The sequence below is a fragment of the Thermobia domestica genome, chromosome 15 (assembly GCF_964235325.1).
Source record: "Thermobia domestica chromosome 15, izTheDome1.hap1.1, whole genome shotgun sequence".
Lineage (NCBI taxonomy): Eukaryota > Metazoa > Arthropoda > Insecta > Zygentoma > Lepismatidae > Thermobia > Thermobia domestica.
The window spans coordinates 39242200-39268926 of record NC_137468.1 but is presented as its reverse complement, the minus strand read 5'-3'; the positions used below and the strand labels follow the sequence as shown (position 1 = coordinate 39268926).

The 26727-nt window shown below is 36.2% G+C and overlaps 1 protein-coding gene across 1 annotated transcript in view; it reads right to left on the bottom strand.

The window, feature by feature from the left end:
• The window catches only part of LOC145671838 (neprilysin-1-like), a 98734-nt gene that overhangs the window by 19092 nt on the left and 52915 nt on the right, over positions 1-26727 (bottom strand). The window contains exons 3-6 of the mRNA XM_081741064.1: positions 14792-14850; positions 11437-11488; positions 5142-5209; positions 3516-3664 (exon numbers count right to left, since the gene is read on the bottom strand). Coding sequence (XP_081597190.1) covers positions 3516-3664; positions 5142-5209; positions 11437-11488; positions 14792-14850 — 328 coding nt within the window. The remainder of the gene's footprint in view (positions 1-3515; positions 3665-5141; positions 5210-11436; positions 11489-14791; positions 14851-26727) is intronic.

The window sequence follows — 26727 nt, the reverse complement described above, 5'->3', positions numbered from 1 at the left end:
ATCCACAGGGCAGCTTCCTTCCAAGTTACCACACAAAGGTGGGAGCTTGGAGAAGTCAGCTGCGGTCATGCGCAAAGAAACAAAGGTCACCACTAGTAATCCTAACTCGACCGTAAGGTCGCACGGGAGAACAAAACCTCGACCGTAAGGTCGCACGGGAGAAAGGAAATCTTTTTACATTTTATATTTTTTTTCCTTGTAAGTCTTGATAATGTAAATTAACAGTAGTTAATTTCCTTAGTGTTTTAAATACATAATTCAAACAGCAACAAAGAATATTACTTTTTTTTTTTGAAAAGTGTAACGGTACGTTACAATAGGAGGTGAGTATGATGGTTAGTTTAAACAAATGCGTAACGAAATAAGTTTATGTACCACACTACCATCGAAGACCGAAGAAATTGCAATAGGGAGCACATAGGCACGAGCCGTCATCTTGGAATAGAGCTAAAATAAAATAAATAACACAGTTCCAGATACAAACGAAAAGAGCTTTTAGCCGAGGAACTGAACATATGTATAAACTTAGCTTAATAACACAGATAGCAGAAATGACGAAGAAAATCTCAAGTTCAAAATTATTGTTACAAATTCAGTAACCTGAAACAGAACAAGTTTGGGATACAGAATTTTAGATAATTATTTACACATTATGTTATTTGTATATTTGTACATACATAAATTAGTTGGTTTCTTTTTTCAGCATGTTTTCCGTACCATGAGTCCATCAAATGATTGCAGTTTCTAGTAATAAGTAAGTACTTTTGCTGTAAGTTTAGCTTGTAAGAAAAACTAGATGCAAGGTAAGTATCCTATAATTAGGTTTAGTTCTTGGTAGAATATATTTCCTAGTTGTGATTGCAAGACGTTGAATTGTTTGATGTACCTTAGCGTTAGTATTGTTTGATGCTAAGTATCCAGTCTATTTTAGGAGGTTGAGGAATAACATTTGTATCTACTATATGTTATTTAGCATGCATGCTTGATTTATAGGTTGGTACTAGTACTTCTATTTGGTTATTGCTTTAAATAGCAGTTGATTCATAGAAGTATTATATTTGTTTTATTCTTATATTTATATTCTATTTATTTATTTATTTATTTTATCGTATTTATTGGAGCGAAGCTCTGCTTTACTCGACTTAGGTTTTTGGTTATCTGGATACTCCTCTGATATGCGTGAATCGTTTTCGACCAAATTGGACATGGTGATTTAAGAGCACGCGCTAAGTGTCGTATAGATCGCATGTCCTGATTGGACATACTATTGAGGAATAATCACCAAAAAACGGGAATAATCAATAACGGTCGATCGTTTCACTCCAAATTTGCAATTATTGTATATCTGGTTTATTAGGTATCTTTGTATTAACTTCATTCGTTCGTTTCATGTACATTCCTTTGCATTACGTTAATATTCTTATACTATTCATTTCTCATTATAATTAATTACACGTATTTAATAGACACACCAACTGTAAACCAATAAGCCAATTACTTATATATTAACACGCCACCTAGTCCAAACAAAATCAAATAAGTATAAATTCCTTATGACGTAATTCCAAATTAACATGGAACAGATGATAAACAGACCGTAGAAGGTAATGCCTTCTCTGGGGTCATGAACATTCGTTTATTGCTTGGGAGATAGGTATCAGGCCCGTATCCAAGGGGGTCTAGGGGGGGCCGGGCCCCCCTAAATTTTTGCTGGCCCCTAAAAGTTTTACAGTAGGCTTGCAAAAGAACTATAATATGGTGATGAACTATCATATGGTTGGATCGCCCCCCCCTAATTTCAGCCGGGCCCCCCTAAGTTTTTGGGCTGGCTGCGGGCCTGATGGGTATTACTATTTATTTATTTTTTTTTATATATTTATCTGCTTAGACAACGGAAGAAGGTGGCCTGAGCATGGTATGTAATTTATATGATGAAATGAAGTGCAGTAACAGAACATAAGGATTACGATGTTAGTTGCTTGGATGGTGTTAATCTTCTGTTCCGGGGGTACTCAGTGCGGATTCAAACACTTAGAGCCCTATAAGTTAAAAAACAAAGGAGTTATTTGATGAAACAATATGCAGGATTTCATTGATCAAATTGATTTATTCAATTTAAATATACAGCGGACTCTTTTTAATTCGAAGTCCAAGGGGACACGAAAAAACTTCGAATTATCCAACAACATTCATTTTCACAAAGAGACCAAAGTACTGTGCATCAAAAACATATTCATATGGTGTAGACTTTACCTTTAAAGCAGCTTATTATTTGCGTGATCGAATACCGCAAACTAGAAACGACATTGACTCCACATAATCCAAACTACGTGTACAATGGAAAATATATTTACATACAACACTACAACATACATTGAACAGCCCAAACAATTAAACACCCGTAACAATTTGAATATTCTGTTCTCACTTTTAAGAAGTCGTAAATCTCATTTGCTTAAATTTGATTGTTTTGGTACGGTCAATAAATCTTGAATTTCATTTATTGCGTGGAACACGATATTAATAACATTTGGTTGACTTTACCAATAATTCATCTTAAATTTTCAACCAATTCTCAAACAAGATGAGATTGGCACACGTTCTCTAGCTTTACTTCCCCAACTCACCTTGATATTTATCATTACATAGATTTTCTATTTATCTTTTGTATTACTCTTCCCTATGGCTGCATTTGGATCACTGAAAACACGTTAAAACTGTATTTCTCTGTTTACATCTGTCCAACCTTAAAAATTTTCAACTGTATTTACTTCGAATTATCCAAAACATAGGTTCAAAAGTTCGATTTATCCACGATTTTTTACTATTGTTTTCAATACATTTTTCAAGGGGAATGGACTTCTGTTCGAATTATCCAATATTTCAAATTATCCAAGTTCGAATTAACGATACTCCATTGTATATTATTTTTTTGTTTTTCTTCTTCATGCACCGTTAGCAGAATTTTAAGTCCTTATTTGTCACTAAACTAAATAATTCATTTAATAATTATGAGCAAAACTGAAATATATTTATAAATATATAATAACAAATGAATCAATATTTGGAAATTAAAAACACAAACAAATTATGTATTTTCAGTGCCACCTCTTGAGATAATGAGGCATTACAATCTTTCTGTTCTTAACAAAATACTATTGCTATTAAATTCGGACTTTCAAGGATCTTATAAAATACAACAAAATCTTGAAGCCATACGTCACAGTTTCGCCAACCCTACTCTGCCTACTCCGCCCAATAGGATCGCAATATTTTGAGCCAACGATCATGGCGGAAACGAAAGTAGCCAATCAGACGATGACAGAAACGAGAGTAGCCAATCAGACGTGCCGATGCTCGGTTGCCTTTTGGCTTCACCGATTTAATAGGATGAAGATACGTATGGGCAGATCCTCTATTTAGAACATCCTTGGAACGTTTAATCAAATTAGTGTCCCACCTATTGTTAATTGAAATAAAAACTAATAAACTGATATTTCATAGCTTTTTCTCACCTTGATTTCTCTCTGTAGAAAGTAGCTCAGCTCTTCAACATTATATGAGCTATATTGCTCAACAAAACATTTCGCCTTCTTGTGGTACATTTCGAGAGTTCGTTCACTCCACCATTGAGCCAAATTTCCGAATTTATCATATTGTCGTCCTGTATGAAATAAAATGTTCAATAATAATGTAATAAATTATATGGCTTTCAAAATTATTTATTATCTTTCAAAATTCTTACCTTCCCTCTACAAAAGCTCACTCAAATCAAGTGTTCATTTGCATTTCAGACTGTACAGCCAATACTTTTTTGCGAAAAAAAAATTAAACTCCCTTTTCCCCTTTGAATACGCATTTCAAAGGTACAACAACGTTTTATTCATTTCCACAACCTTCTAGAAAGCCCTACAAAATTATATTTGTTTCTAAAAAAATCTAAAAGGTTCTATAGAGTTCTATTCGACTATAGTACTCGCGCCGAGTCGTGAAGCTTGACCTAGATCTACCGATTTCACCAGCCAATAGAACGCGAGGGTGTGTTCCAGTCGTCGACCCCCACCCATCAAATTTTGTCAGTGTCTTCTCTCGCGCTACACGGAAAACATCTCCCGAGAGTACAGTGTTGTTGGATTGGCGTCAAGTTCCGTTTTGTTAATTCTTTTTTGTTGCGTTATATTTTCGTTGTTACTATTTGTGCTACTGTTACCATTTTAGAATAGTTGTTACAGTAGTTATTGTTGTACAGTGTTATTATTGGTAATTTTTAAATGCCTTTTTTATATACTCGTTTACAATGTTTGGCAACATTGTTGGTGAATTTCAGCTGTTCGACGTTTTCCCAAGTGTGCGCTCGGGAATCGGCTCTACGAATTGTACCGAAGTTTTCCGATGTGTTAGAGCTCAAGCAAAATATTTCTATGATTGGTTTAGAGCCCAAGCTTCACGACTCGGCGTGAGTACTATAAACTTGGGTATATAATCGGGAAGGTTAGCAATATGCTTAACAATCACGAAAATTATGGATTCAACACTAATATTTGTCGAATTTTAATTTTTTAATTAAATTTTCATGTCGCACCTTCCCACCCTCGGCACCATAAGTGCTAGGGGCGTTTACTCCCTGTTTATACTTTTTTAAAGATAGTAAGTTAAGTTTGGTTCAATTTACTCTAGGCGTTTAGGCGTTCCAGAGTTACGCTGAAAAATACATACATTCATTTTTATATACAGTACATATGTATCTAGATTTTATGATATTTTTTATAATGTTGATTCTTCGTAAAACGTAACAAATAGGTGACAAGGTAAAATTACAAAATGAATTAATAAAAATTAATATATTCTAAAAATGATCCATCACCAATCATAAGCAATATTTCCCATCTTTCCGTAATTATTCTTACAATACTATTTTTGGATTATTTCTTTCAACACCTTGTGAGGCATATTTAATGAATGCGAATCATTTATCCTATATCATCTTTACCTTTTATAATTGTATTAATTATACTATATTAATATTGATAAAATATAATGATGGTTGTTTGGTTCTAGTTTTATGCAATTAGAAATTATCCCTATAGTATCAATGCTCAATTAAAATAGCAATTAAATGATTCTTAGAAGGCTATAGTTACCTTCATTGTCAAAGCCATGAGTTATTTCATGACCTATTATATGTCCAATTGCACCATAGTTAAGGGCTCTGAAATATAAATATATATTGTTTATATCATAACTTTAGACAACACTATAATCTTCATACAACAATGGAACGTTCAAATAAGTATATTTTTTGATATAAAGGAAATTGCTCAACCAAGGTAACGCTTTTACTTAGATATTTTGTTTTACTGAAAAAATGTATATTTTTGTGCTCCCTGATGTTGAACTTACGACGGTCTATGTCCGGCCAGACGGCTGTAGGTTTCAGTAGCAGGGTGTTCGAAACCAACACCGAAAAACTTTGGAAAATGAATTCTCATATGAAGACATGAGGAAATTATAGTTCAACTTGGATGCAGAAATATGTCATTTCACAATTATTGTCCGCCAAAAACTGATAGGAATTAAATAAACGACTGATTTTCGTTTTACAGTGTGAAACTACGATAAACTTCCAAACTATGTGAATTCAATACTGAAACTTCAAGTAGTACATTTATAACTGCTGGTTGCAATAAATTGATAAGTTAAAAAAAAAAAAAAAAAAAGAACCTGTTCCCGGACGCTGAATACAGATCAAAAAGTCATTACTACTCTCTATCTCTGTACACTGTCCTGTTTTTTGTTCTATGGAGATTAATATTGAAACCGCAAGCTCTAATTGTTGTCTATCACTTTCAGTTGCAATGGAGGAATATAAGTCAGAAGTGAAACATACTCTTCCAGACTGAATCCAAATCATAAAATTGCTTATCCCTATTTCTATTTTCTTTACTATGCGATCAGTGTTGCAACCTAAAAATCTTACATTTTCACCACTTCATGTTTGAACAAGTTCATAAAAATCGGGACAAAAGTCTTTCTTGGGACGCTGAATCTTGTTAGAAAAACGTTTTTCGATATCTTTTACTATTCAAGCTCTCTTACTAAATTACTTGAGCTAAATTACTGTCTTTTACGCTAACGTGTCGATGGCCACCTCTATTTCAAACATACCACCATTCACTTTATGTTGTGGGTCCTGGTAAATGTCAACGTTGCATTTTCATTTAACGTTGGGCGGATAAAGAGTGTTCAGCCCAAACGGTTCATCCGAATTAAGAAATTCCTTCACTTTAGATTGAAAACATCACATTTGGAGACGGTTTCCCTTCTTGCATTTTGTTGTAACTCTGATAATAACAGTTCCCCAATGTCAGGGGACTGTTGAGGCACCCTGTATATAGGTCTATATTTATATCTATCTATATACATACATACGTACATACATACATACATACATACATACATACATACATACATACAACATATACACGTAGACTCACGACTATCCGGCCTATTTCCAAAAGAGAAAGAAAAGAAAGAAATCTTTCATATTCGTATTGTCATACTTTATGAATGTTTGCTACATGCCACTTGAACATTTACTCAAAGGCAATGCTCAGATGGTCTATTTCTATTAGAGAATACCCATGCTGCTCTGTAACAGAATGATGGGAAAACAGATTCCCCTTGTAAGGAGGGACGTAAGGATCTAGGTTTAACTTTTTGGACTTCTAGAAGGCAGTCTAGGCTTTTGAGATCAGAAGTGTACCTAGATCCCGTCATTGTACCAAAAGAAAATAAGAAATATTTCTTTTGACGACCTCATAGACTAGTAACAGCACCATAAAAACTCAATTTTCGAAGAAAAAGCACTCAACTATCAAGGACTTCTTCAAAAACCAAAAACTGTAGATTTTCACTCTTCTATTAGCTTCATCTTTTCACATTTGTATAAGCTATTATCAGTTAACAGAAAATAAGTTTAAATCATTTATTTAAGAACTAAGGCCTACGCTTTACGTTAATGTTTTCTTTGTTTTGAATTTATATGAGTGCATATATAAATTCATATTGCTTGCAATTACTGTAACTTAATTATAACATTTATCTCGAAATGTGTACAATATTTTTTTTCTTGGACTTCCATTTCCTGTATTTTTTTAAATCGCTCAGTACAGTAAAATTACAAACATTTATAAAGTGCTCGACTGTATTGAAAACATTGTCGTAACTTGTGGGGGGCAGGGGGTAACTGCTTCCCCAGAGAAGCTTCCCGCCGTTCGAGGGGGGCCCATTTTAAGACAAAATTTTCTTACTCCATATACGATACGAACATGAAATTATAAATGAAACACCTAAGAGATTTATTACATTACATAAACAAAATAACACACGAAAGGTAAATAAAACAAAAATGAGTCGTGGCCTCATTTCAGTAAAAAAATGTCTGCTATTAGGGGCCCTAGAAATAATATTTATTCGTACAGCTTTGAGATTTGTCAATATTGTCCCCTTAATTAATTTGTCATGTATAAAACGGGCCCAGTGGCGTAACTAACGGCCCGCAGACCTTGCCGTGCGGAAGGGCCCTCAAAGGCGAGAGCCTAAAACAACTTTTCCTAGAGGGCTCAATTATTAATGCTTGCCTCCCCCCCAGAAAAAGCTAAGTTACAGCGATGATTGAGAGTTCAGAAAGCGAGACTAAGAGTAGGTTTTGGTAGAAAAAGTGTGTTTTTAATTATATGTCTTGCCCCGCTCAGGAAGTGACTAATTATAGAAATGAGGCCTATATGGCTTGTTTATTATGCGACTTGCCTTTCCAACATATTAAGTCAGATATTCGAAAGTCTACTATAAATTTTCATGTGAGGATTCATTTCCTAAAGTTTTTTGCTGTTGCTTCAGAACGCCCTGTATATATATATATATATATATATATATATATATATATATATATATATATATATATATATATATAAAAGGTGGCCCAATAAACTTTTAGGGTTACCCACGAGACAATATGAGACATAATTTTCATGGCCAGATACGACAATATTTCAGTTTAACGCTTCACGATTTTGTCCTTTAGGCTAAGGGAGACGGATGATTAAGGCAAATAAATGATAATAATGGAATAATTAATGGAATGAGAATGTGGGAGGAAACGGGAGCATCCCGAGAAAACCAACGGACACGATGTTGCCCAGCACAAATTTACTTGGGCAGGGATCGAACCAGGGACCGCACACAATAGACGTAAACATTCTACCACTGAGCCACCATGCCCCCCCCCCCATGACAAGCTACGAGACGAGATAGACCTCTCAAATACAAACAAATATTCTTTCACTTTCACGCTAACTTTTCGAAATGAATCACACTCAGCTCTTATTTTATGGGCAATCCTACACAGTAAAAAATGGTTGTGTTAATTCAACTCAATTTTAACACAGGGCAGTGGTTGCAGCGTGAGAAACACTATGCGGTGTTAGTTCAACACGGAACCCGCGGTGTTGGCGTTTAGCACAGGGAGTGTGTTACGTCTTTAACACACAACCAGTGTTGAGCGGTGTTAAATTCGAATCTGTGTTAGTATTTTCGATGTTGATTCGACACTATGTCAGGGTTGGTACTGTAAGGAAAAGTGTTAGAGTGCTACTCGTGGCGGTGTTGCACTGACACGAAGTAAGTAACACAGTGTGTTCATTATTTTGTGTTAATATTACACCATGACAAGTGTTAATATAACACAGTCCCGGTGTTATTTTAACATCATTTTCTTATTTCAACACAATCTGTGTCATAATTCAAAGTCAAAGCCGTGTAAGTAACACCGCTTTGGTGTTAATTCAACACTCCCTGTGTTAAAATTCAAGATCAGACGGCCAGATTAACACTGTTTTTGGTGTTACCTCGACTCCATTTCTGTGTTACTACAGCACCTATTTCGGTGTTGAAATAACTCTATGTACGGTGTTGATGTAACCATGTGTTGGAAAAGCTTGTGGTGTGCGTGCTTACCATTACCGAAGATTCTCATTTTAAAATAAGAACAGTAAACTACAGAACACTTCATTTAAAAAATCTTCATATTTTTTTTTTTTTTTTTTTTTGGTCGTCCTCCTCAACATTTATTGTGAAGTATTTCTTGATGGTGCGAAACACAACCTTCCCCAACATCTTGTTGAAAAATGATAGGAAATTCTTACCTATTTCCTTATAATATGTTTGCCTCTTAATCGTGTTTCTACTTGTTTCCCGCCATGTTTGAAACAAAGTCTTCGGTGTTGGTGCAGTGTAGAAGTCACACCGTAATATGGTGTTGTTTCTAGCTGTTGACATATTCCTTTAGAAACATTATGTAAAACAATTGAGAACACATCGTGCGGTTTGCATGTTGAAATTTTGCTTATACTTGGATTTGTTTAAGTATTTCTTTCTACTGTGTTTGTCTGTAACTTCAATTCATAAGCCTTTATGATTAGATGTCCAACATATTTGGCAATCACGCAGAAAACAACACCGAAGATTCTACACTTGTGTTAATTTAATACACAGGCTGTGTGTCATTTCAACTACCGGCATTTGACACACAACTCCAAATGGAGAGTGAGTAGTTTTAACCACCTGTCTGTGTTATATTTTAACACAATCGTGTTAACACATAGGCATGTCGTTGAAATAACACAACAATTTTTTACAGTGTACAGCACCAGTTTTGGGTAATTATCTGATCTGATATCTCTAGTTTTACTTATGCAATCAAAACTATCCATCTTAACAAATTAATCGCTCTACCTAAAAATTAAATGGTTAAGTTTGTTATGAGATTGCATTCTAAATTGCCCCCATGCTAATATGGTTATTATTACAACACATTTGGCAATCACGCAGAAAACAACACCGAAGATTCTACACTTGTGTTAATTTAACACACAGGCTGTGTGTCATTTCAACTGCCGGCATTTGACACACAACTCCAAATGGAGGGTGAGTTGTTCTAACTACCTCTTTGTGTTATATTTTAAACACAATTGTGTTATCACATAGGCATGTCGTTGAAATAACACAAGGATCTTTTACAGTGTAACTCTTTCTAAATATTACTTGGCGATATCACTCCATAAATTGTAACATTAATAATATTAAATTTTGTGTTACTACGGTATATTCTTTGCACTTGCTTGTGAGTTACAGACTACTGTTTACTTTCCACTTTTACCATGGATGATATCGACCACAAATCTGAAATTATTCAGATATTTTCCACTAAGCATACTGTATGTAGGGTAAAAGTGGCTAATATCATGATATACGTAATACTGTGATATGTTATATTAGGCAGCTACCACGACATAACTGTGTCTGCCATTGGAAGATTTATATCTTCTCTGTTGCCTAGAAGATACTCGTAAACCTTCCTGCTTCACGCACGATTATGTTGTACGAGCTGCTAATGTAACATATCACGATATTACCAACCGTTACCCTATATCTTTCTCCATTTAGTTTATTTTTCTTGATTCATTTTTTTGCGTAACATTTCATTAGATAATATGGGGGAAATAATTTTCTTTCCTAATTTCTAGTGTTAAAATCGTGTCCTTAATTATTTTATCGCTTTGGTTCATGGATCACAAGTGATCCTCGAGGTCTGCCCCTGTGGCCTCCTTAGACTGAACATTAGTTCCCCATAAAAGACAGAAATAATATAATTCAAATAAATTTCGTATCACACACAACATAGTTGTGAATCTGAAATAGGCAGGGCATATAAATTATATAGATGCAAATCACAGGTTATACAATTTAATAAAGCGAAGATTTACTTTTTTTTTTTTTAAACTGCAATTTCATTCCCAGTCGAAACTGGGCGGGCCACAGAAGGTAACGCCTTCTCTGGGGCCAGGAGAAAAACAGAATTGTTAGAAGCGCCTAATTATAGATGGGATACAGGAAGCTATTGATTGTGGTGATGCACGATCATCGTTATATCGTTAGATGTTGTAGATGAAGTGTAGAGTAGGAGAGATTATGGACAAATATAAATAGCTTATATAGATGTATCATAATAAAATATTCTTGATAGATGTCAATTATTTTTAAAAAGTAATTTGTATTTTCTTTTATTTACACCAATATAAAAATAAGTAAAATATATAATATTATTTTAAAAATATAAGCATATTAGTAACATTACCTAGCATATACTCAACACATATTTTTTAAATGATAAACTTTCCTTCGGAAGGACATCAGTAGTGTGGTCACTAAAACATTCTGATTAATAAAAGCGGTCGGTCCCCACTTCAAGAAATTTTATTAAACGTAGGCTTGGATATTGTAGTCCTATTTTTATTCCATCTTTCTCTAGTAATTACGCTAAAGTTGATAATATTAATAATATATATATATATATACTACAAAATCAATCGTACTTACGCTAAACGTCTTTCAGAAAAACAAGGAGGTTGTAAAATTCCTGCTGGAAATGCTGAAATAACAAGTAATTTTAAATTTACAAAAAGAATATGTCAGTGCAAATAAATATCAAAGTTTTCACTCATCAAATTTCCAATCTATGCTGTGGGCACGGGCGTCTCTGGTGGGGGGACGAGGGGGACGCATCCCCCCAATATTTTGAAGTACGAAATATTCAATATTTTATTCTCATTTAATTTATTTACTAACGACAGAATAACATATAAATAATAATAATAATAATAATAATAATAATAATAATAATAATAATAATAATAATAATAATAATATTTATTTGGAATATAATATTCAGGCTGTGAAACAATTATAACATGTCTTTTAACATATCTCAGGGTGTCCGTGAAGGTAAGATGAAAGGTAACAAATTGTAAAAATGAAATGAAATCTTTGAGGTTTACGTCCCACGATCATGCCGGTTAGGCTAAAGGAGACGGTGATGATGAGTAATGAATGAAATAAGTGAGAGGAAACGGGAGAACCCCGAGAAAACCCACGCACACGGTGTTTGTTCACCACAAAGTTCACTTGGCGGAGGCTGGGATCGAACTCGGGACCCCAAGCACCAGAGGTGAACGCTCTACCACTGAGCCACCGCGGCCCCCAGGTAACAAATTGAATCTAAGATAATACACAGGTTGGGCTAGGTTACAGTCTTGGTTGAGAATTATTAGTATTAGCACAGTAGTAATTTATTATGTACGATACATCAAGTATCTGTAAACTACTGTATACGAAAACTTATATTTAAGTCCATATTTCGTGGAAGGAGTTTCAAAGCTCCAATCATAGTCTCAGAGGGGACGTCACTAAAAGAAGATTAAGAACTATTGGATTACAACATTATCTTAATGTATAACTAATATTTTTACAATCTTTCGACTAATAGTCCTTCAGGATAATATTTGGAAGCTCATGAATACAATGCAATGGGCTCATGAGTTAGGTGTCTTGTTTTGTCAATCACTTATAGCACGAGGAAATTTTGTTGCTGTACTTGAATCTAATCTGAAGGTCCAATAGACAATGTCACTAGAATAAAATCACTTTGTCCTACAAGATGGTTATACAGAGGTGACCATATTCGAAAAATTCTAGATAAATATGATGTTATACTTGAAACTCTGCATAGTATTTCTGAAACCGAAAAACAGCTTACAACAGATCCAGGTTTTCTATCCCATTTTGAAACTGGCATAACACTATTGGGTTTATTACTTGGACAGAAAATAATTGGCATGCTCGAACTTCTGAAGAAGTCATTCCAAAGTTGGAAATAAGTTGTAACAGGCTTGATTAAAGGCGTTGAAATTGTTTCCGGAAATATTCAGAGCCTACAAAACGAAGAAAGGTTTGACAAGATAATGCAAGAAGCTAGTGACAAGGTAGAAAAATATAATTTGAACCCCTTTTCATTGCCAAGAATGAAGAGAGAGTACCAAGGAAGTACACAGGGCCGGTAGACGATTGGGTTCCTGAAGATGTCAATGCGTATTATAAGGAAAAAAATATTATGGCATCATTGATGTAGTTCTCAAAGGCCTAGAATAAAGATTTACTCAGTCGGATTTCCTGCATCTTCGGCAACTAGAAGATACGCTGTTGTGGTCAAGGAAGTTGACATGCAGAGCCGAATTTAGCATTTTGGCGCCCCTAGGCCCAATATTTTTTCCCGCCCCCTAGTCTGGTTAAAGTTACTTTTCTAAAAACCTTTATTAAAAAATTATCAGACCTATATGTTAATTGCTTAAACACCACTCCACGATGCAATTTTATAATTGCAAGTTTTTTTCAGGAATTTACTTGGTTCTGGGCTTAACAAAATACCGTTAATGTATTAACAAAAGATTGAACTTTACCAACAATTATTTGTTCCAATGAACTTCAAAATCAGAATGCTTTATTAGCCTGATTGTTTTAATCAATTCAAAAAATAAGTTATGGCTATTTATTTTTATTTCTAGATATTTTTTTTATTTTTTCTCTCGGCCGTGCGCACCCTGGGAGCTTGCGCCCATAGGCCCGGGCCTATTGGAAAATCCGGCCCTGTTGACATGCTTGAAAATGACTCAGAAATAGATGCAGCGTCATTTACTCTTGAGATGAAAATGTTTCTGCAGAAGACTGGTGTGTCTTGTGTCAGTCATGCTTGCAAATTACTGTACTACAAGAAGTAGAACCAGAAGTTCGAGCAATGTTTAAAATCATTGAAAACTTATTGCGCCTTTTGATTGTGCTGTTAGTTTCTTCATGCGAAGCTGAACAGAGCTTTAGCTCTATTAGAAGACTAGAAGCACAACAACACAGAAGAGATTGAATCATGTTACCATCTGTCCCACATATCATGATTTACTAGACCTCAGCCTAGACGAGTTAGCAGACAGATTTACTGCAAGCAATGACCGCCGCATGACAATCTTTGGTCTAAGCGCCATTAAAAAATAGGTAACTAAAGTACATTAAGATGATTTTGTATTCCTTGCGTCATTGTATGTGTGAATTTGCATTTTCGTGTTGAAATTGATTAAAATTTTATTGTTCAATATATTATTGAATAGCTGCTAGATAATTTAATTTTGTTCAGTCGATCACAGTCATCTGTTTAATAAATAAACAACAAATCGACGTGATATAATCTAAAATTCCGCTGAAGTACTAGTATTTAAATCACTTCCTTTGATGTCCCCCGCCTCCAAATTTTATATGTCAGAGACGCTTACATGTGGATAACGTTAAAGTTTATCTGGCCCAAGCAACTAATATTTTGTCTGGCCTGGGGCTTCATGTACGTGCAACCGACGATTTTTTGCTATCCTAACCTCACACTAATGTAGGTTAACTGTAAGAAGGAGAATTACTGGGGAGGGTGATTCCCTAATTTCTCTTTAGCTCCACCACTGTAACTACTACTACTACTACTACTACTACTACTACTACTACTACTACTACTACTACTACTACTACTACTACTAATAATAATAATAATAATAATAATAATAATAATAATAATAATAATAGAAAGAATGAAAAGAAAAACTCTTTTTGTAAAGATTTTATATACAAGATCTGCTTCAAATGATATTATTTTTAGTTCTCGGCGTAAGCATTTGACTGGCCGGATCTAAACCAAAATTGGTGGGCAAGTAGCCCATTGTAGTCAGTTATTATTTAAGCTTCTTACATTCTATTTTCGATTTTGGTGCATTTGATATAATTGACTCAAGACATTTTCATTGAAAACCATCATAACTGCAAATCGAGACAAAATTATACCTATTTTAACACAAAGCATACTTACTAATAGCATTCTCTGGAGGAGAGTAAAATGCATTTACAGTTGATGGTGCATCCGTCCACCTATAAAAAAATATAACTTTGTTTTTTGAGATATCCAAACAATTGAAATTAGGAAACTCTCTCAGGCAAATAGAAGTAATAAAGAAACTACTAAATTTTTATTACGAAATTTTTATTTTTCATGAATGGCGTCATAACCTAATTACAAGTTTTTCAGGGCATAGCAATCCAGGGGAAAGCTTAGGACAAAGATCACTTAATTTTTTACGTCTGGAACACCAAAATTAATCAAATAAAGATTTTATATACAAGATCTGCTTCAAATGATATTATTTTTAGTTCTCGGCGTAAGCATTTGACTGGCCGGATCTAAACCAAAATTGGTGGGCAAGTAGCCCATTGTCTAAGGAATAAGATCACTAAAACTTGGTAGCCGAGCTCGGTTGGCTCGGTTTGTATGTGGCACTTAATTTCTTGGTAACTACTGGCGGATCTAAACTAAATTTGATGGGTAAATAGCTCCCGTCTAACGTAGTGATGGTCAAATTTTTTTTTTTGAAGGGAGTTGAAGAAAGAGGAAAAAACTATATGCAGAAGAATGTAATTTATTAAAAACAGCAATGGTACATTTTACAAAATTGCTAAGCTATAATGCTAAGCTATATTAATAATTGAAGTTTTATATATATATAATCTGCTTCGAAATGGGGAACACTGATTCTTAGAAGTGAAGTGAAATGCTCATCTGTCAATGTGTTTCTGATACAACTCATTTGAAGTAATCATATTCTTCTTTTAATTCCTCAGATTAGAAATCATATTGTAAGCCGGATAAAATCTTTTAGTGGGTTGCATCTGTCACAGAGGTCGTAGTTTGATGATCATCATTGCTCTAAGCAATAATGATCGATATTTATTTGTTGGTCGAATTCGGCCAGGGATTGACTCAACTTGACTTTTATATGGTACTGGTTTATTTCTCGGTATTTATTGGCCGGATCTGAACCAAATTTGGTGGACAAGGAATAATGATCGTTATGTCTTTTGACGGAGTTCGGCGAGGGATAGGTTTGGTTTGCTCGGTTTCGGCTTGTATGTGATACCGGTAATTACTAGCTGGATCTAGACCGAATTTGGTGGGCAAGTAACCCATAACCTCGGCATATTTCTTGATAACTATTGGCCGGATCCAAACAAATTTGGTTGGCAAGTAGCCCATCGTCTAAGGCAGTGGTTCCCGACGTTTTTCAATTGACTACACACTTTACTGACTGTCCACTACATCGCAACACTTAAGTTAGGTACTGTCCTATTGATTAGTGTATAAGAGAAAGAGAGTGATTATCCAGAAAATAAGTCACGTCTTGGAATGAAAAGTAGATAAATAAAACTGTACATATTTTATTATATGCATATTGAAGCGATAGTCGTACACTACTTTTCGACATATTCGCGGTAAAAGTTTAGACACTTATCATAGCGATGAACAAAGTTTACAAAGTCTATTGTCATAAAAGGTTGCCGACTATGACTTCAACCATTCTTGCACACCAGCTTTAAAGGTCTGCATCGTCATCAAAGTGCTACGTTGTTAGCCAGATCTTGATGTGAGTAAACAATACTGGTAGTCTTTTGGTGCAATATCTGGGCTATATAGAGAATGGCCGAAAACTTCCCAATGAAAGGCCTGTAAGAGTTCCTGCGTCTACTTGGCCGAGCGTTGTCATGAAGCAACACTCAGTTTTCCTTAGAGTTTGCTTTGAATTGCTCTTCACAACTTCTGTAATGTTTCACAGTATTGTTCAGCGGTAATAGTAATACCACTTTCCAAAAAGTCGACTACAAGTACACCTTCTCTATCCCAAAACACAGTAACCATCACTTTTCTTTCAGACATGATTTGTAATCGTTTTTTTTTGTTTGTTTTCTTTCTTGTGAACTAGTGTGTCCCCACACCATGGATTTTATTTTTAAACCATTAACGTACTTCAGCCAAGTCTCCTTCCCACTAACGATATAATCAACAAAGGAATCACTGTCTTTGTTATAGGTCTCAAGGGATTTCAAGGCGGCTGCCATCTGCTGAGCTTCCTGTTCAACTGTCAAAATTTTCAGAAATCATCTTGCACGAAACTAATGGTACCCGAACTTTTGGGATTAACAACTCCCTGCAATAAACCCAGTAAAATTTGCGGAAACTCAAGCTAAAGGTCTGTTATTGTAAAACGGCATTTTAGCGAATCTTGTCATTGATTTTTACGACCAGCTCATCTGCCACAATGCTCGGTCACCCACTTCAATCTTCATTGTGAACATGTGTGCGGCCATCTTAAAACATAAGGCTCCAACAACTCACTTCATTTTCACTCATTACATCTTTACTGTAATGCCTTTCGCTAACAGAAATTGTATGACTTCACTTCATAACTGGCAGAATTTTCAATTGAAGCACTCATGTTGACAATGTATTATGAACGAACTGCACACGGCCACAGCTGGATGCGCACTGAACGGGTGGAAGTCCCTGCACAAAATAGAGGCGCTCGCCCAACGAAAATGACTGGATATTCCTCATATATACAGTGCGTTCCACGAATAACACTAAGGCCCGTCTCATGAAGAAACCAAGGCAGATAGAAAACATGAAACCTTTTGTAACCTTCAAGGAATATAAAAGACATTATGCTAATAAGGAGGATCCCCCAAGGGAGGAGTCCAAGGGGTTACAGGGGGTAACTACAACATTTTAAATAACAACACCCATCGCGTAGTACCTCGTTTGAATGGTAATCACTTGTAGAGAGCGGTTCTGGAAACTGCATGTCGTTAGCGTGTCCCTAGCCAACATGGCAGCGTAAAGTATGGTCGAAGAAACATTACAAAACTATAAACGGAGAGAAACACGGTACCGTTTTGGAAATACCACATTAATGCAGGAGATGCTCGAAGTGTGCACCGCCCATCTCCTGGAAGTAATGTAAACGTTGCACGAACTCCTCTTGAACACTTGAACACTGGTAAAAGTCATTACCGGAATGGAATGACAGTCATCAACTATGCGTCGGCGTAACTCCGCAACGCTGTTGGTCTGTGTGCGTAACACCATAGTCTTCAAATAGCCCTAGAGAAAACGTGCTGGCCATTCAATAGGTGCCGCGATGACCAATCCATTCTCGCGGAAACACACTGTCTAAATAGTCACGTATAAGGCGGTGAAAATCGATAGGACATCTGTCATGCTGAAAAACAGACGAAATCTATCCAAATTCTTCCTGATGCTCTTCCACTGCCTCCACAATCAACGGAATCAACGGTACAATCAAGTCTTGAAGCATCACCAGGCACTTCTCAAATGTGATTATTCCATCGATGAAGAGGGATTCGATTATGTGATTATCGAAGATACCCGCCCAGACACTCAGCGACTGTAGGTGCTGCGTGTTGCCTTCACGAAATACATGAGGATTTGTATCACACCAGTATCAGCAATTATGCCTGTTTACCTTGCCATTCAAGTAAAATATACTCTCATCGCTGAAACATATTTGTCAGCGATGGTCTTACATCTCGATGTCAGCGATGTATTGTGTGTTCCTTCCGAACTAGGCCTAAGTTGTACTTTTGAGTTGGTTGTGAACACGGCACATATGGGGAAGGGAAAATGGTATTACCTATACGAAGAGAAATGGTAAAAGATCTTTCTTTGCCCGAAAACATTTCCAAAATTCTATGCCGCAAACTTCTTCTGTAGACGTGGCACATTCTAAAATATCGAAATGAGGCGATATGCTGTAATTAATATGAATGGATTGACAGTTAAATAATATTTAGTAATTTCTGCCCAAAACTTTAGTTTGTCGTGGCATTGCTTTGCGTGCGTTGTCGTGAAGGAAGATGAAGCCCTCGCTGAGAAGTCTTGGCCGTTTCCTGCTGGATTGCTTCGTGCGATCGTGTCAAGGTCTCACAGCATCGGTCAGCGGTCACTGTGCACCCTCTTTCCAAAAAGTCCACAAGTAGACACCAGTGCTGTCCCAAAACGCTGTGGCCATCATCTTCCTGGCAGATCGTGTCATCTTAAACTTCTTTGTCTTTGGAGAAATGGGGTGTTTCCACTCCTTTGATGACCCTTTACGACTGGGGATGTAATGGGGGATTCATATTTAGTCACCTGTGATAACGTGGTGAAGAAAACGGTTCCCCCCAGTCAGAGCCGTAGCTAGAGATTTCGGCGCCGGGGCGTAGTAGAATTCAGCGCCCCTTACACTCACCTTATCAATAATTATGATATATATATATATCAGAAAAGCAGCTTTTGTTGTTATGGTACAATGAATTTTTATTAATCTTCTTGGAAGACCATAGCAGGAACCAAAAGCGATCATTATGTATCCTTTTTCAAGAAGTGTCTTATTTTGGGCTTTTTGTTAAACTTGACAATATTACCTTTGGTTGTCTACAAATTCACTGGGAGAACAGTTGTGGAAAGTTACTACTATTTACAACGTTTCATACTATCGATAAGAAATGAAATTTTAATACATTAAAAACGATGTGCTTTTAAATTGTTCGAAATGGGTGACAGTATTAATTTCCAGTAATAAATGTAAAATTTTAAATTTTATTCTCTATGTGACCACATCAATAGCATTTTAATTTCGATCTTTTTACGGTAAGAAATATTTTGTAAAATGTAATGGAAATTCAGAAGGAGCCTTCTTTGTGAATTTCTAAGTATTGATCGATCGTGGTGAACAATATGTTCAATTTTTGTACTTAAAATCCAAAATATACTTTGGCTACTACATATGTCTGAAATTATAGTAATTACTTAATTTCTTAATGAATGAAAGTTCCGAATTTAAGATACTTATTATTAATTAACATATTAAAATACACTAACACGTACATATATAAAGAGTGTGTGTACTTATGTTTTGTATGTACGTAGATAGATAAAAACATCACACAACTAGACACGTATGCCCAAAATAATATGCTGGCGATACAAAAAGTTGATGAAAAAATGACCCTAATAAATTCCTCCAAATTGGAAGCATTTGATATGTCAACGAAATTTAAAAATAAATCATTGGTAGTGATAAGTGTCGGCAAAAGTCGAACTTCGCTGGGCTAAATTCTGATCCCTTAAGCCCCTATTCTATTGAAGTTCGAAAATGTTATTGTTCCCCTCGTTTACTTTTTTTTTTTTTTTTAATATTCCCGCGCAAACAGCAGTTTGAATGTGTCTCTTCACTCTTCTCACTTTCATACCTTCATTCTCACCGTCGCACAGTGGGACCAAACTAGGCAATTCTTAGCAAAAACTCGAAGAATGAAGTAAAAGATTGACTCGATATAATTTGTTGTAATGAAACCTTAATAGTGTACACATAAGATAGTGTGCAGGAAAAGAAGTGATAGCAGTTTACAATGAACTCATGGGACGTGTAAATTTGGTTATCCGCCGAAGTCGGAGAGGCGCTGCTTAGTGACAGAAAATAGGAAATTGATTTTGAATGCGACTATTCCTCCATTACGTGTAGATATTCAGTGGCTGGTAAACATGGTGACACAACCGACATGTATGTATCGTTTTATATCATATATTTAGAATGTTGATGTGGTACGTAGTCAATAATCATATTTGGAATAATGCTAATATCATTATCATATTCCTATGATAATCCCCTACTTAATATCATATTTGGAAAATGCTGTGGTACTGAAAGCATATAAACTATGGTCAAACGATAGAATGGCATTTTAGTAGAAAATATGGCATAATATGTCTGTGAGTTTTTAATATGCCAGTAGCGAAAACATTGTTCTTACTGTATGCAAAGAGTAAACCTGCACATATTTGCACTTTTTGGAAAAATAGCGCATGAAAATGTTTGAGGAAAACCGCCTTCTGGATGCAATGCTGCTTTTGAATTGATTTGGGATGAATGTGAGAATAAGTGTTAGGTTATTAGACGTGTGTTTCACATGTACGCAGTGACAAGGTTGAATATAGGTCGATTCTGGTAATTTTGCCCCCAGGCCTCGTTGGGGCTTCGTCCCCAGGACCCATCTTGATTCCAACAGCTAGTCATATTTCTTTGGCATTCACCAACATTAACTAAACTCTAGTCAAACATATTTGATTAATGGTGGCGACATTTTGAAACGCCAATGTTTGCTAAACAATCTATGTACCATAAGATAGAACCATATTGAAAATGGTGTTGATCAATTCAGTATTTTTATTTTTTATTTTATTTATTTATTTTATTTTATTTTTTATTTTCTGTGACGCGTGCACAGAAGTGTTCCAATCAAGCCCTGAAATGAGCTCACGTAATGCACGATGCAATATATGAAACAACCTGAACAGGTTACTGATGTTTGTAAATCATATATTTAATATATCTGATAATATATTCATATCGAGAACTTGTAATGAGATAATTTTTATGCATTGAAGCGTCCTTGCATCCTCATTGTCATAACGAATCCTCCATAACTTTGAAATAATTTTGAGGAGCAAGAACGTTTCTTCAATTTTATTACTCTTCAGTTGTAAAATGAATAAGTACACTTTTTCCTTTCATGCGTAAGAATGTAAGCCAATCATAAATTGGCAAATCAAAGCATATTGCCCATGCGTTTCTTTATGCCAATCATATAATCTGTTATATAATTTAGGCGCGAATATAAGGAATATTTCCTTTTATGATGTAAAACTCTATGTTTTTGATTAAATAATGTCGAAATAATATTATTGTAGCAACTGTACACACTGAACTAATTGGTTTTCTTTCAGTGTTCTGCTTCATATTGCGAATTCTTATTTTTGTCAAGAATTCAGTGCTTTGGCCCCACTGTGTTTCGTGATTAATCCGATTGGGTAGAAAAACGTTTCGAACTGAGCAATCTCATCACTGTCAACACACCGAACACGACTTTGCTCGTTTCGGATTTTGCAAATGCTCCTGCGTACACTATAAGTCATTACTCAGCGCCTTGTATACCACATGTCATTAAGAAATCATTTATAATAACTCTTTAAGTAATAAGTAAAAACTTGTTGTGACTTATTCAAACTCTTGGATTGCGAGCGAAGCGAGCAAGAAACTTTTTAAGAAATCTACGTATTTCAATGATAACCGACAGCAATATTGATCCAATAGGGCAATAATACTTTCTGGAGGCGACTCATCTTTAATCATGTCCAACACCACTTTTTCTTTCTCCTTGTTCGTTTGGCGCCCCCTTGCTATCAGCGCCCGGGGCGGGCACCCCGCTGGCCCCCCCTTAGCTACGGCTCTGTCCCCAGTGCAGAACCGTTCCAAAAGTTGCAGACTTGTTCCCAAACGCTTCTTCTTGTGTTGGTTGGACAGATTGCTTGGAACCTATTGGGAACAAACTTTCCCGTACTGCAGAAAATCGTGCACAATGTGCCGAACGTTTCCGAACAATATCCCCAATTCTCCATGAGATGTCGTAACGTGATCTTCCTGTTGTCTTCGATTCCAGCTCGCGTCAAGTGAACTTTGTGGTGTGGACAACCACGATGTGTGTATGTTTTCTCGGAGTTCTCCCGTTTGTTCCTACATTATTCATGCCACCATTCTATTCATTTCTCATCACCGTCTTCCTTAGCCTAGCCGGCATAACAATGGAACGTAAAACTGAAAGATTTCATTTCATGTTTTCCTGTTTTCCTGAATCAGCTCCTCCATGCGACCCTGTTGATGTCGAGCTGGGTCGACCACTACACTCCTCGTTGGTGACGTTTTCTCTACCAGTCGACACTATTCTGCGACATCATGACGAGACATTACAGTCTCTCCGTAAACCTCTAACAGCTGCCGGTGGATTTCAGCCGCGGTTACGTTTCGTCCACAGAAATCAAATAACTGAGCGGATTTTTTGCGAGACCAGCTTTCTAAACGAGTCGCCATTTGCGTCTAAGTACAACTACACTGAGAAAGAAAATTGTAGGTGACGTACTTAAAAAGATAGGTTACATGAGTAATTCCTGTAGTTTTTGGACTAACGTACAGCAGACGTATAACTGAAAATGCATGTTTTATAATACTTTCTGTATAAGTGTTCCATCTGTACGCACAATGAAACAATATAGGCTGTCAGGATCTCATATATAAATGGACATATATAACATACAGCTGAGGAATGTAACATAAGTATACGCATGTGATATACGGAAAACTGTTAGATGTCAGACATCCTGCAACGGCATCCTATGTAGCATACGGATAACGTATGCTCCGTACTGATTTCTGTAGTAAGCAAGAGAACAACGTATATTTGCACAATATACCGCTGTCCGGAGAACGGAGTTTTCTCAGTGTAGGCCGTAGGTGTCGGGTGGCAGAAATTGTGCACAGTTGCCAACTTCATGTAGTAAACTTACCATACACTTGTCATTCCTCTATATCAGACAAAACTTCAGAAATATCGGCCCTGTAACCTTAGTTTCTGATCCTTCCTCGTATATCGTACAAAATTACTACAGCTTTTTTTTTTTTTATTTTTTAAAAAAGAAAAGTTGTAAGAGCGTTTCTGGATAGAACACCCACACTGTATAGCAAATATCAATCTTGTCAAAATTACTCTATACATAGGGGGTCTTACCAAAACAACAAGATTGGCGTGGGAGACCCGGGAGCTCATGTGGTTCGAATTCCACATTAATCAGTAGGTCCACGTCTCATATAGCCTCGCTGCTGAACGGGACGTTAAACTCAATTAACTTAACTCAACCAAAACAACAAGAATGTAAAAAGAATTATTTCGCTTACCTCGTAAAAGGCAAAATAGTAGAGATTGAATGTTTGAAGTTGATGAAAATGACAAGAGGCAGATGTAGCCCGGGGCCGGGGAGCCTAGTCCCCCACCCCGTTTTTTGAGTGGCAATATAATTTAAGCTATTATTTATAGTTTTGAAAGTTTATAGTAAACGCACGGTAGGGGCCTATACCTATCATCGTGTGGCTGGCCCCTCATTTTTACCTTATACATCCGCCACTGGAAAACGAATTGGTTCAACATAATTTCTTAATAAATTTGTCACGCACACAAAGTGTAAGATTCATCTTTCTATATTCAGTATTATTTTACCGTTTTACTTTCGGAGCTCCTTCGTGGCTAAGCGGTTAGCGTACGCGCTTTTGGCGTGGGAGTCCCAGGTTCGAGGCCTAGCTAAACAATTACCCTAAAATACTAATATGTAATTGACCACGGGCTGAAATTAGCTGTCTGACGTGAGAACGAAATATCAGAAATTACAATTTGCCGTTACATCCTGTCATGTAAGCAACGAAGCTATCATTACTGCAACCAGAAGATTTGATTTTGAGTTTAACGTTCCGTTCAGCAGCGAAGCTATATGAGATGTGGACCTACTGATTAACGTGGAATTCAAACTACATGATCTCCCGCCGGGAATCGAACCCGGGTCTCCCACGCCAAAGTCACGTACGATAACCGTGCAACCAGAAGAAAGTCACATTGTTTTAATTTTATTAATGTTAAAAGAAAAACTAATAGGTAATAGCTAAACCAGTGGTTCTCAACCGATATGTCATGACGCTGGCGTGTCACGCAGTCCCCTAAGGTGTGTCATGAAATTTTAGAATTTAAATTTAAAAAATCATGAAGAATCTAATAATAATTAATTAAACTTGAGATAGAGTGTAGTGATGGGCAAACTGATTCACATCTGAGATCGCCGCTCAATAGTTCGCTCACTAAAATATATCGATTCATTTGAAGGACTCAGTGACTCACTTATATTTTTACAACGGGGAGAGGGGAAGTTAAAAACTAAAATTGTATTATTAGACTAAATGCATTACATAAAAGGAATTTAAAAGGTATAACTCCAATTTTAGATTACAAGCATACTGCTATTAACAAATTTAACTTTAAAAAATCACAGGAAGTTACACTTTTAAACTAAGAGAAGTTCCTCTAAGGGCGCGCAGCCTCTAAGAGTACGATCAACAATTTGCCAGATCTGGCAACGCTATACGATGTTTGTGTGCATGTGTAGAAGCGTCGTTGTGTGAAAAGGTGGTTGTACGCAATTTGTCTGCTGCCATCATCTGCGTCCTACGTTTTATTGGTAAGTAAATATTTTTGATACTTCCAGTGTAATAATTGAGTTCCCACTAATTAGTGTGTGTAGCTGAATACAGATATATTCTGTATCTAAACTTAGTATCAAATGTTAGATGTCACAATCAGGTAGGGATGCACGCGAGACGCGAGAAGTCTCGTCTCGTCTCGCATTTGCGAGACGAGACACGAGACGAGACTCGCGAGACGAGACTAAACCATGCGAGACGAGACGCGAGACGAGACTCGGTCAAGTCTCGCACGAGAAGTTTCGCGAGACTTCTCGCAGTCTCGCAACGTTTATGAATTACATTTAATTGTATATTTAGTGATTTTACATTTATTGAGTTTTCTAAGTTGAGCGTTAATGCCTCCAGGAACAAAAAAGTGATTGGGGCAATAGACATTTTATGAGATTTATTATTATTCAAGGTTGATTTTCAGAATTAAAGCCTTCTTTAGTTTCTAAACATCATTAAAACAGAAAAGCTTTGTAAATTGGAAATTTATTACAGCATCGATTTAGGGCTTTATTTTGCGACACAAACACATACACGCGGGCCCGCACGAATACATGAACTTCTGTTTTTGGTCTGAAAAGCGAATAAGACTCCCTATTGCTGCGAAATGTGATATTTCTGTTGTTTCTGTCTTTTTCACATTACTGCTAGCGATTAATGTTGGGGGATGGCGGGGAAATCCCCTCTCGTTAAAGTTTATCCCCGGTCCGGCTCGCAGAAATAACAATATTTTTACATGGAATAACTATTTTTTTCTATATATTTATCAAAAACATCCCCCTCTAGTTGGGAAGTTTAATTCAAACACTGGTTTGGTAGGATGGCCCTATAGGTTTGGTGCGAGATGGTAGGAATGGCCCTATATGTGTCAGTAATTTTATTTTCTAGATATGGCAACACTATATAAGTTGAAAGCGAAAGTTGATAAAATGCGATAATGCAACATTGCTATAAGCGCGAACGAACCAAAAGAATTGGGTTGTATTGTGTTGTGAGGAGTTCTTTTGTTATCTACAAGCGCTTTTGGTGGTTAAAAACATCTTTATAATGGTATAAATCACCCTTCAAGGCAACGACCAAAATGTGTAAATGTTGATAGTGGCGACTATATTTTAGAAGAGCCAAATGGGGACCCAGTTGAAAGTGAAACGGATTCAGGTACTGTTTCTGCAAGTTCGAGTCTTGATCCATCCGAAACAGCAGGGCGTAAAAGTAAGTTCCAGGCTACTTCGAAATTGCGACGAATGCTGAGTTGGGTATTTGTAAATTATGTAAGCCTAGGAAGATAGAATTGAAAATGCATTCTCGTAATATAACGCGGTGAAGAAACATTTGCAAAATATTCACAAGAAAGAGTACGCGATTCTCTACCCCGACAGCGACAAAGATCAGAAGAGTAGCTGCAGGAAGGAGGATATAACAATATATTTCCCTCAGAAGAAGGAAACTAAGGTAAGTGCATACATAGCATACTTGAAATGTCTAAAGTGTTGAAAATTATCACTATTCCCCGCGGCGAGCCATTGATATAATTGTTATTAGTATATAACATAATTATGTTGTATATCAGTTATTTAGGTTAGTATATTAGTATATGTTATCCACAAGTCCGTTCACACAAGTAATGTTATTCCTTGGTGGCTGGTATAAAGGGAGATAGGCGACAATAGATGGCAGCACTGTTCTCCTACACAAGTAACGTATTTTTATATTTTCTCTGCTGCTTCCACAAATTTAATGTTAGAGAGTTTAAACTTTCTGAAAAGAAAGTTAAAACCTATTCTAAGGGAAC